A 12,615-nucleotide genomic window follows, 5' to 3' on the forward strand; every position below is an offset into this window, starting at 1 on the left:
ATTTGGTCATGCCAAACTTCCCTGTGCTCCTGTCCTGCTCTACCTCCATTCATCTTGCCCCTTGTGAAAGTGTTCATTTTCCGGGCATTCTACAGGGAGCCGGTAAAGCGCCAAAATGTGATGCAAGTGGTGAAATAATCCTGAGAAAGCAGCTTGCGTTGTATTCACCTGAAAGTAAACACAACTTGTGGGAACCACAATGCCCTCTGAATTGCCCACAACCAGTGTGTATCAGTCCTTCAACAAGGCAAGACTTAACATCAAGCTACCTTTCGTCAAACATATCGAAAGCTTGGAGGCAGGTGGTCAGGTTCGTCTTCAGCATACTACATGGATTCCCCTTCTATACCTTTACACCTAAAGGATGGAATCATGTTGGACGCTGTTTGGGGGAAAGCTGAATATCTTCACATTGTCTTTGATGAAATAGCCAAGGTCTCCAATCCCTCCCTTCCCCAAAAACATACTGCTCTTTGCAGCATTTTCCACCATTTTCCACCTTTTCTCCCACCATGCAGGTTGAGAGGTTCCTCGTCAATCTTGACAGCTCTACTGAAAATGGTCCCAACACGGTAGTTTCATTTTGTTTCAAAAATATTCGCCAGCACATTTTTGCCAAATTAATTTTTTATGAGTCAGATACCAGTGTAACTTCTTACATTGGCACTACAATCCTCAAAAACTGTTTTGACCTGGTCCTGACTTCCTTTCCTGCTATACTTCAGTCTTTCTCTTATGATCTCATGCCTTCACCATGGAAAGTGGCAAACATTGCCTCTATTCACAAATCAGGTTCCAAGTCTGATCCATTCGGCTACAAGCTGTTCAGCCTTTTCCCCATCAGCAGTAACGTGACTGAATATAACTCTGCTGCAGACCTTGGGCTCTTCTCCCTCTCTCCAATCTCTGATCATCAATTGGACTTCTTCCTGGGTATTCTACCATGGATTCGTTGATTTATTTCAACCCAATAATAGATTAATGAAGTAAATCTCAAACTTGAGATCAAGGCCATATCTCTGGACATCTTTCAATACTACATGGTACCCAGCCTTACCTTCCCCCTATTTCGCTCTGATGAAGGGCGTCAGTGCTTTGTGATCTTTTATGGCGGATAACTTTAACCATTTTTTGTGGTTTTATTTTCCAACCTGTCTCTTAAAGGTATTCAGGGGCTCCTCTTTGATTGGTGATGAGATTTTCTCTGCAAGCAGAAGCAACGGGTTGCTCTTGTTGGCTTTCTGTCTTGGGATCTCCCTCTGTGTCCTGCAACGGAGTGTTTTTGGATATACCATATTATTCGTGTATGTCATTGACCTCTCCACTTCCCACGATAATCCTTTATATAATTTTGCGGATGACTCCTCCCTGTGCAGAACAGTACAACATTCTGCTGAGGTAGGCTGCTGCAACATACATCGCTGTAGATCTGGGAAGAAAACTCCCCAATATTTGATGTATTTTGTCGCAAAAATAAGACAATACCATGTTCTCACCTCATCCCTCCACAAGGATTGGCTTTCAAACTTATTTTACTTCTGGCCAACCCCTGGAAGAGGTGTAGTCTTTGGAGCTCCTCCACTTAACAATCTACCATCAGATGTCTGGTGAATCGCCAAACTGGCTTCTAAGGCAGGTTGAAGGCTCAGTATTCTCCAAAAAGCTAAGTCCATTCTATGCTGTTCAGAGGTCATTACAGCATGCAAATCCTTTCCTACGGTCCTTTTCTCATTCCACCTAAGGGAGGTGGTTGGACTCTCTTTAATATTGATTTCCTTCTGGCCTTGCCCTTCCTCCCTCTCACCCTCATCCCACATTGCATAGGTTGCAAGCATTCTTCCAACTTCCTTAACTAGTTACCCTCTCCAATTTTAATCTGAATGCTCGTCTCCATTATTTTATCCATTGACTCCCTGTGTGTGTTTCTAGTGTCCCTCCCAACAGTCCTTCAAGAGTGCTGCCCATCGGCACCTCATGATTTCTCCCATACCCACATCTGATCTCTTCTACTCTCTACTTGCTTACTGACTCATCTTGCTTACTCCTACTCAATTACTCCCCCCACCCCCCACCAATCCCTCTCCTTTCTGCCACTCATCCACACTTGTGTGTGATGCAATTGTTTCCCTGTCCCCCTTTGAAAATCCTGTCTGTCGGTCATTTAACTCCACAAAAAACAACTTGCGTTGTGCTTTCTTGGCCTTACTAATAAATCTTGGCCTTGCAATGCTAGCACTAGGTGGGTGTTGGACTTTATTTTATTTCACTGATAATTGGTTTGTTTCGTTTCATCAGGGTATGCCAGAGCAGTGGTATAGGCTGCTGCAGACGGCTAATATCTCTAAGTCGGAGCAGAAGAAGAACCCGCAGGCAGTCTTGGATGTTCTCAAATTCTTTGACTCTAAGGACACGGTCAACCAGAAATACATGAGCTTCACACCGCAATCTGGTACCTGTTATAAATACCACTGAACAATTGTAAACTTTTAAATGATGCATGTAATATGAGGGTATTGAGTATTACAGTTAATCCAGATGGTCGAAATTTTTGATAGATTTGTTTTTGTGTACTTGACATATTTTGTTTCTATGTCTGTGTAATGCAGAAAAGAATGATGGTTACACAGGGATAACCCAGGTAGGCTTTATACCTCTAATTTGTACAAACTGAATGCTCTGATGAATCTACTTTGGATTCAAACTCCCAAAAATCCAAGGCAGTGGGAAGTAATGTGATTCGGTTATTGTTGTATTTACTATGTTTCTAGGTTACAAAGGTGGAGGTGTCAAGTGGTGATGGTGAGAGCAACGAGGAAGATGATGATGGCGATAATGTCCCACCCCCTGCAGTTGCTCCCAGGCCAGAGCACACCAAATCGGTGGGTGCAAATAATTTTCAGAGATCAGTTGATGGGAATCCTGGTGTTGGCTTAACGGTTAAGGTGACTGGCTTGAGATTTTAGGGTCCTGGGTTTGAGCTCCTGTCAAACCGTTGAATTAGCACCAGGTGGGTTAACTCAGCCTGTCATCCTTCTGAGGTTGGCAAAAATGAGTACCAGCTGACTGGTAGTGTGGGGTGGTATTGCATCAGAGGCACAGCCGTGCCCCCAGAAAATGATGCGGCCAACCAGCCACAGGCTGCATACGAACCACCACCAGTTGATGGGAATATTTTCTCGAGTGCCAAGTGAGATGAAACGGACATAGAAAGAAGCTAGATCAAAATGAAGTGGTGTGAAAATGTGATCGCGTACTTCCAGGTCTCTCCATCATCCATCCTTTTCCAACTCTTCTTGGGCAAATATATATCTCCACCACCGACTCCTTATTTGTCTCCTGAATATGTACGATCTGCTCCCCTCCATTCCTTTGTTTCCCGTGCCTCTTATCTGTGTAACTGTCTTCCAACTTCTGTACAGTCCTCCTCTCTGTGTTAACGTGTCATCAGGCCCTCACCTGAAATTAAATTTATTTCGTTGTTCTTTTCTGATCTTTGCTATTGTATTCAGCTCCCCATATCTGTTTGCCAGTCACATATGCACTTCTGCTTTTCTTTTCACTGTTGATATGAACCCCCTTCAGCCCTTAGTTGCTCAGGTTTTTCCTGAGCCTCAACATCTTTACTCCAAAATGTATGAACATGTGAAATGGATTTGTGAAAGAGAGCACAATATAGAGTAGAATTAAATGGAATTCTTTGGAAGCATTGAGTAAGAACATTGCATTTAATTTACAGAATAAAAGGCACTGTTGCTCACTTTTCATCTAATATTTTTAGTTTTTAATCACTTATCAACCATTCATTTCTTTAATCCATTCCCCATCCTGCCACATGCCCCCTCCCCCCCACCCTTCCAAATTGTGATTTTGGATTTACTTTAAACTTGAATTTTTGCATTCCCCAACGCCCCACCACCCCTTTTTCACACCCAATATCTCAGCCTTCTATCTTGCGGCATCTTTCTCATTTCTCAAGGTTCACTCCCAACACACTTGTTTCCCCAATCACTCCTATTTGATAACTGTTACTCAACTTTTTTCTCTGCATCTTATGGCTAAAGACATGACAGCAAACAAATGGAGCCTTTTATTTATTTATTTTTTATTTAAAACATCGATCTAGCTAATGGAGGAGCTTAGGCTTCAATTACAAGTAAGTGGGCCAAATGCATAAGGCCAGTAGACAATATATATACGGTATCTACAAAGTATATGGGATGTGAACCTGGGATCTCAGCATCAATAGTTGTGCACTCATGTGGGAATGCCAAATAGGCCAACTTATTTTGTGCTCTCTTCAAAGCACTTTTCATCTTTCTTTCAAGTTTACTTTCAATAACCTCATGACTCCTCCTTTGTTTTATTGTCCTTGTACTGTATGTTGCTGCTGCTTAATACCCTTGGCAACCTGCAATGTACTTTTTTTTTTCTTGTCACAGTTCTACACGCGGTCTGTCATTGACCCCTTACCTGCTCCCCGTGACCAAGATGGGAATTTGACTGCTGGTGAGCATGGTGCTACAGCCCCATCAGGACGGCCTGCACCTCCAGGAGATAAAAATAAAAAGAAGAGCAAGATGAGTGATGAAGAAATTTTGGAGAAATTACGTAAGCTTCCACCATCCTCACGATTCTTTAATGGGTGCCATGGTTTGCAGTTAGCATTTTTAAATGGCCATATGTGCAGTGCCTTCAGGAAGTATTCACACCTCTTGACGTTTTCACATTTTGTTGTGTTACAGACTGAATTTAAAATGGATTAAATTAAAAATATTTGTCGTCGATTTTCACAAAATAACCACATTGTGACAAAGTGAAAACATGTCCTCAAAACTTTATTGAAAATTAAACACAGAAATATCTAATTTACACATGTATTCAGCCCCCAGAGTCAATACTTCAAATAAGTGCCTTTGGCAACGATTACGGCTTTGAGTCTTCTTGTGTCTGTCTATATCAGCTTTCTACATCTGGATTTGGGGAGTTTCTCCCATTCTTCCCTGCAGATTTGTTCAAGCTCTGTCAAATCGGATGGGGAGCATCGGTGAACAGCAATCTTCAAGTGTTTCCACAGATTCTCAATGGGATTCAATTCTGCTCTTTGGCTGTTTCACTCAAGGACTTTCACATTCTTGTGCTGAAGCCATTCCAGTGTCACTTTGGCTGTATGCTTGAGGTCATCGTCCTGTTGGAAAGTAAATCTTCACCGTAGTCGAAGGTCTTTTGCACTCTGAAGCAGGTTCTCTGCAAGAATTGGCCTGTATTTATTTGGCTCCATTCCTTCGTCCCTCTATCCTTACAAGTTTCCCAATCCCTTACAAGCATCCCTGTAACATGATGCTGCCACCACCACGCTTCACGGTAGAGATGATGTTAGATGGGTGATGAGCTGTGCTCTGTTTCCTCCAGACATAGTGCTTTGCATTCAGGCCAAATAGTTCAATTTACATCTCATCAGACCATATAATCTTTTGCCTCATGATCTGATTCGTTCACGTGCCTTTCGCAGGAGTGGCTTCCGTATAACCACTTCCATAAAGCCTAGAATAGTGAAGTGCTGACTGGCAGGTTCTTCCATCTCAGTCAATGAGCTCTGTAGTTCTGTCATAGTGGTCATTGGGTTCTTGGTGACCTCCCTGACCAAGGTTTCCTTGCCTGGTTGCTCAATTTGGTCAGACGGCCAACTCTAGGAAGAGTCTGGGTTGTTCCATATTTTTTCCATACCCTAATGATGGCGCTCACTGTGCTCTTGGGAACTCTCAACTCTACTAATTGTTTTATATCCTTCCCCAGACCTATGCCTCCTCACAATTATATCTCGGAGTTCTACGGACAGTTCCTTGGACTTCGTGGTAGAGTTCCTGCTCTGACATGCACTGTCAACAAAGGGACCTTATATAGAAAGGTGTGTTTTTCTAAATCATGTCCAATCAATTGAATTATCCACAGGTGGACTCCAATCAAGTTGTCGAGACTTCACAAATTGGATGCACCTGAGCTCAATCTGGAGTGTCATAGCAAAGGGGTTTAAATACTTATTGACTTGAGACATTTGAGCTTTTAATTTTTAATTATTTTGTTGAAATTTCTATTTTAAGTTCAGGCTCTAACACAACAAAATGTGAAAATGTCAAGGAGTGTGAATACTTTCTGAAGGCACTATACATATTTGTTTGTTCTGATTTCACATTGAGTGCTTACCTCTCCTCACACTGTGGTTTTGTAATCTGTCTCATCTTGCTTACACCAAAGTTGGGAGCTTTTTCATTGCAGGCACAACAGCCATTGTAACCTCCCCCTGAATCCCTTGCTTCATAATGCAGTTCCCCCCAGCAAGGCACCAGATCGGTTGTGATGTGATCACATTATCCTAGGAACGCAAGGTTTCTTCGGACAGCTCGGAGGCAAGCTCAATCCTGAGCTATTTTGCTGTGATGTTTTCTGCACAAACACACCCTAGATATAGCACCAAATTTATGACAAAGCAAAAAATGGAGCAAATATTGCAAAAGCACACCCAACTGGAAGTTTTTTTTTTGTTTTTTTTTTGTCAAAAGGAAAAAACCCATGAAGCTCATTTCATACACAGAGTAGCACCTTCATCAGGGATTAGCCCAGCCCATGCTCAGCCCAACTCAGATCTTGTATGCCTTGCTCTTGTGGTCTCTTGCAGGCTCATATCGCTCCACTTTTATTTGAGGGAAATTAAGAGCAGAGTGCACATTTTTTATCCACACGTTACGATATTTCCCTTTGTTTTCGGATACAGTATTGATGCTCATGGGGGAACCAGAACACAGAATGGATCAGGACATAACAGAACGAAAAGAGCAATAGAAGAGGGAGGGACACACCCACAGCAGGGTCGAGGGACAAAATGACCATGAGAAAGAATTGTCTTCTGTTCTTGCCATGGGGAAGAGGGAGAATTGGACACAGGAGGAGGAATCACGAATTGGATTAAAATTGAATTGAATTTGGCTTAAAGGGGGAGAGGAGAATTGGGAGGATTTGGGAGAAAAAGGAGGGAGAAAATTTGGAGAAAAAGAGTGAGAATTGGATTTTAAAAGGGCCATTAGGAAGAATGAGAATGATGGGAGGACGCAGGGTTAACAAGCATTCTGAGTATTGCGCTGCAATACATGTCCCCTACCAGCAGTCTGTCGTCCGGAAAACTGTTGGGGAAATTACCAAGGGTTATTTACCCACAGGTTCTGAATCGTTCCCAATCGCTAATTACCTCAGGACAGGCTCACCTGTGATTCGCACTCGGGACTTCGATTTATACACCTTGCAGACAGGTCAGCAGAAGCACGAGAAAATACGTTGTTGATAAAGAACCTTTCGAGTCGCTAAATATCAGTAATTTAATATCTTTTCCAGTTCACGATCAATGATCGATGTGTATATATATGTTGCTCGGCTTGGCTCCGCCCCTCCCGAAAGCACGCGCTGTGTCACGCTTTTGATGTTCGCCAGACGAGGCTGAGGGCACGCTGTGCGGCTTGAGGAGAACTCTAGAATAAACAAGAGATATCCATTTTAAAAATATTTTCGTTTAATTAACGATATCTGCCAAACTATGTGCCCTATCGCAAATTCCAAAAAGGACATTTTAGTAGACTGACATGCTGAACAGATCTGTGAAGTTTCCCCTCGATTGGATCAAAAATGACGGAGGAGCTCGGTTTTAAAGGTTCATGCATAAAAACGTCATAACTCTGAAACCATGTGACGCATGACGTCATGCTCGCTGACTTTTTTGTTCGTCATCGGTATGCGACTCTGCCTTCAAAGTTTGGCCTCAATCTGTTCAGCCGTTGCAGATAAAAAGGGGTTTTCATGGTTTCACGAAAAACAATATGGCGGCCGAACCACGTGACCTGTGACGTCATAATTACCATTAAAATATTCTACAGACCGAGTCCCCCCTACGGTGAAAATCTGATCTCAATCGGTCCTACTATTGCAGAGAAAATCTTTTTTAAAGGAAATTAAAACTTAAAATGGCACTGAGTTAAGGAGCATCAGAATTATCAGAACCCAAAGTTCAAAGTGCCATAACTTTGTCACAAATGATCGAAACGTCGTGAAGTTCGAACTTGATCTGTAACTTATCATGAGGAAACCATGTGCCAAGTTTGAAATCATTAGCATTAAGAGTTTAGAAAAAAAGTCCGGAAAACTGTTCTTTGCATGACTGACGGACTGACGGACGGACGGACGGACGGAGGGACGGCGTGCAAACCTATAGTCCCCTCCGGTGTACACCGGTAGGGGACTAATAAGATAGATAAAGCCATACATTCTCGATCACAGAAGTCGAAGAAAAATGTGGAAACCGAGAAAGAGGTGGGCTTTGGGAGGCTTAATGGGTCAGAAAAGATCATGTTTCATGATGACGGATGAATTGAGATGGTAGTGAACAGCTGTCTTAAAGCCCTGAAGGGATGAATGAGATCAAAGGTGCTGAGGAAGTTTATTCCACATGTGTGGAGAAAAATAAAACCAAAAGAGTGGAGGTGAACAGTGAGTCTGGATTTTAGAAGTTTCATCAGCATTTCATCACTGTGTGCACCATGCACAAACCTGAGTGGAGGAGGGGAAGGGGGAACAAAGCTATGAAAGGGCAGAGGATGCAAGAACAGAAAGGAGGTGGTATAAGATAGAGAGACCATTGACTTGTCTGTGGTGTGGAAGAGAAAGGCTGAGAGACTCTGCTTTATTGCAGGAGATGCCAATGATTTTGATGGCCTTGGTTTCCACACTGGAATGGTATGAGGTAGGGACACCAGCCGAGAGGGGAAAGCAGTACTCCATAAAGCTGCAGATTAAGGCCTTGAAGGAGGATAAAAGTTCAGATGTGCCAAGAAAAAACTGTATGACAGAGGATGCCCAGTCAGCAAATGGCTTTGTCAGCCACTCAGAAGTGTGGTTTGCCCAAGAAAGATCATGGCTGATGGTGTGGCCCAAAATCCTGATTGACTGGATTTATTCAAGAGGATTGTTAAGGGAGTAGATGGGAGGGGTTGCCAGCTGGTCTTTCTGGAGAGACATAGTGAGAGTGTGAGATTCGTCAGGAATGAACGACATATTCCAAGTGTCGGACCAACTCGTGATTCCTCCTCCTGTGTCCAAGTTCCTCGTATTTGCTTATATATAATAAACGACTCTCAAAAGACATGCACAAGTCAATAATGCATGAATTCTGTATAGAATGAAAATGCATACAGACATATAAACTGACTTTGTATGTGACAGCAAATATTTACTATCTATGTGAGGTACACGAGGTACTAGCTTTCAGGTGTCCAAAATTGAGACCATACCAGTTGTCTGCAAATAACGGCTCATAAATTTTGATTGGTGTTGGTAAATATTTACTGCATAATTTTATTCACTAGAAACACCCTCTCCCTTTGGGAGCACCCTTAGGTTGGAAGTGGGGCAAATTTATTTTGTGGCTTTGGCTAGTAATACCCCTCCCTGCGGCAGGGGCGGTAAACCACAGGCACTGTGCCGCATGCACAGGCGAGAATAGCAAGTCCTCTCCCCACCCTCATGGGGGAGGTGGGAGGAGAAAGGGGATTTAGTTTGTGCCCATGACCTGCCCGAAATGTACCCTGATCACCGATGCAAAATTTGAGGAAATTAGCCATGCATTTTTCATTCTCTAAGGTACAGAAAAATCAAAACAACAAGAGACCGGATTGAGCTATGTGTGTTTAAACATACACACATACATATACACATATATTCATATACATACACATGAAAACACGAAAATGCTCCATGGAGACAATAAATTACGTAAAAGTTGCTCCAATTTAATCCATATATATATATATATATGTATATATATATATATATATATATATATATATATATATATATATATATATATATATGTATGTATGTATGTATGTATGTATGTATGTATATATATATATATATATATATATATATATATATATATATATATATATATATATATGTATATTGTTACAGACGCGGCTTTAGATGTTATATTGACCGAGCGGTGGTGTATTTAACCGCGTCCGAACAGTTACTCCCCGATTAGAACCCGATTCCACCCGACGTTGACCAGATCGCCCCACAGATATTCAATCGGGAAACCTCTAAAGCGACCGAAAGAGAATGAAAAAGAAGAAGAAGAGTACGGAGGAAGAACAGATTTATTATACACACACAAGCAATGGATGGAAGAAGCAGTAACACAGCGAATCGTTAACTTACACTATTCATTTTTACTTAACCCCAAGACAACGAGCAGGACAGGACGTTCACACTTACACAGGGGATATTGCAGGCAGGTAGGGCTTGAGGTGGATTGCTTGAGAGGGAGGCAAAGTCGGAAGGCAGCAGCTCGCAATTCCTCGCGGTTTTGGCGGGAAAACCCTCCGTCGCGTATCCGCTGCGGTAGACGTCACGCGCTGGTTCGGCACACCTGCTCCTCTTCTTGTGGTGGAGCCGTCTCCCTCCTTTCAGCGCGTCTCTCCAAAGCTGGTTTCCTTGCCGAGTACCTCTCCTCTTTGGCTTGGAGCGTTTCGCATCTCACCGCTCCTCTTGGTGCAGCCTCTTTGCTCCTCCCAGGTCATCTCCTAAAGCAGTCCCTTACAGTCGCTTTTATCACCTCGGGCGAAATCAAGCCGCCGGCTCCGAGGGCACGCCTACCGGGTCGCTCACCGCGGTGCTGATTGGCTGTTAGGGCTGGTTCACTCCTTCCCTCTTATGACGAGGTGGAGACACGCCTTTCTTCTCCGACTCAAAGCACATGGGCAATGGCGGCCTGCGGGATTGAAAACAACTCCCCTTTTGAAAGGAACTTTGGAGAGCGGAGATGTTTGGGGAAATTGGAAGGGCCTACGCTTATTTTGTTTGATACAATGCAAAGTCAATCTAGTGGGAAACACATATTTAGCCTACATGGAATAAGGAAATACACTATTTAAAAGATATATCGTGACCTGCGTGTAAGTTTCATGGAATTAACTAGGAGGACGGCTGCGACCATTATTTACATTACCAGGGTGTTACCATACTTTTGTAACGTTCACATTGTAACGTTTTCACATTCGTTACACTTCCTCCAAAATTGTTACACTTCTCAAAAACCGTTACACTTCTCAAATTCGTTACACACTTCTCAAAATCGTTACACTGCACCCTCCTTTCTTCAGGCCCGTCCTCGGGCCTACTAAACTTTAACTTAGTGTGACACGTAGGTGTAATTCCCTCTACAATTAACCTGACCCTGAGTGTGACAATTTTAAAACACAAATAAGTATGTCCCCCTATTGCATTGCACCCTGTCTAACAGACTCAAGCCCACAGCTAACCGAATTACGGAATTATTCTCAAACTATACATTTACGGTGGGGAGCATTATTTACAATGACGTGATTTCTTATTTACAACGCAACCCAGGACCTGTGTGTTTTTTTTTTCTTTTTTTCTTTTTTAGGGAACAAGAGAAAGAAATTCCTGTTGGGAGGGAGGAGACAGCACGCATTGCATCGATGCACCAGTACCAATACCACCAAAGCACCCAAAAGCACCAAAAACACCACAAGCACCACAAAGCACCAAAAGCACCACTCGGTGCGCAGTCACCATGGTTCTTAATAAACACAACAAAACAACTGGTGGTGGTCTTCACTTTCTCTGCTGGGCCGATGTTCTTCCCGACGTCTTCTGGCTTCATGCGGCCTATTTGGACATAATAAAAAGCACAACTTGTGTTCGTTTTTATTTAGGGCCTCAGGGGCCAACTAAGGGTGGTCCACCTGTTTGGCATAGGTGCCACCTTACTGAGGTCCGCAAGCAAGATTCCCTGGCCACTATGGCCGGTCTCCAACAGAGGTGCCCTGCCCCAGAACCTGGGGTCCATCAAGTGGTACTTGGCCGCAGAACAGCGGTCCATAAAGTGGTACATCAACGCAATGCATGCTGGTTCTGGGAATCTCGGGCGCACAATGGCCACCTCACGCACGCTCCCCTCGGCACCCAATGGCGCACAGGTCATGTGGGAGACAAAAGAAAGACAATTGAGCGAGGGGTAAGGTCACAAGGGTACACGTCAATAAGGCAATGCAAGGCGAAATGCGTACGGAGGGCGAAGTGAGAAAGCTCGTCCCTACCGTACGTCACCCCCCTGTCACCTACCCTACCCTTGCCCTTACCCCATATGTACAAAAATCTACACATTTACAAATTCGTCACTACTGTCACGTCTTCCCCATATTTCCCCTATACCAAATTCGTCTCCACAATCCCTCTACTTCAAAATTTGCCATCACCAATTCATCATCAATCCTCATAAGGAGGGAGAGATGGAATTACGCACAATGTCACACCCACGTCATGATGCGTCTCACAATCCAAACATTTGCATCATAAAAAATAATCAAAACATGGCATGGTGTGGAGTACCTGTCACCTCAGGTGAGTGGATGCAGATGGTGCGAGGAGATCCTTCATCCTAACTATCCTCTAAATGACTTTAACACACTTTACACTACCCGGGGTCTCTCCCTGCCAATCCATTGGCCAACTTACACTATGGGTTCTAAAAACCAATTCCCATTGACCAAA

The 12,615-nt window shown here is 43.3% G+C and overlaps 1 protein-coding gene across 1 annotated transcript in view; it reads left to right on the forward strand.

Moving 5' to 3' along the window:
* Positions 1-2,275: 2,275 nt before the first annotated feature.
* LOC137434317 (serine/threonine-protein kinase PAK 1) overlaps positions 2,276-12,615 on the forward strand; it is a 60,706-nt gene continuing 50,366 nt past the window's right edge. The window contains 4 exon segments of the mRNA XM_078784217.1: positions 2,276-2,449; positions 2,607-2,638; positions 2,769-2,879; positions 4,440-4,608. Of these exon segments, the coding sequence (XP_078640343.1) occupies positions 2,299-2,449; positions 2,607-2,638; positions 2,769-2,879; positions 4,440-4,608 (463 nt within the window). The 5' untranslated portion in view covers positions 2,276-2,298.

This window comes from Myxine glutinosa, chromosome 1, assembly GCF_964187855.1.
Source record: "Myxine glutinosa chromosome 1, kmMyxGlut1.1, whole genome shotgun sequence".
Lineage (NCBI taxonomy): Eukaryota > Metazoa > Chordata > Myxini > Myxiniformes > Myxinidae > Myxine > Myxine glutinosa.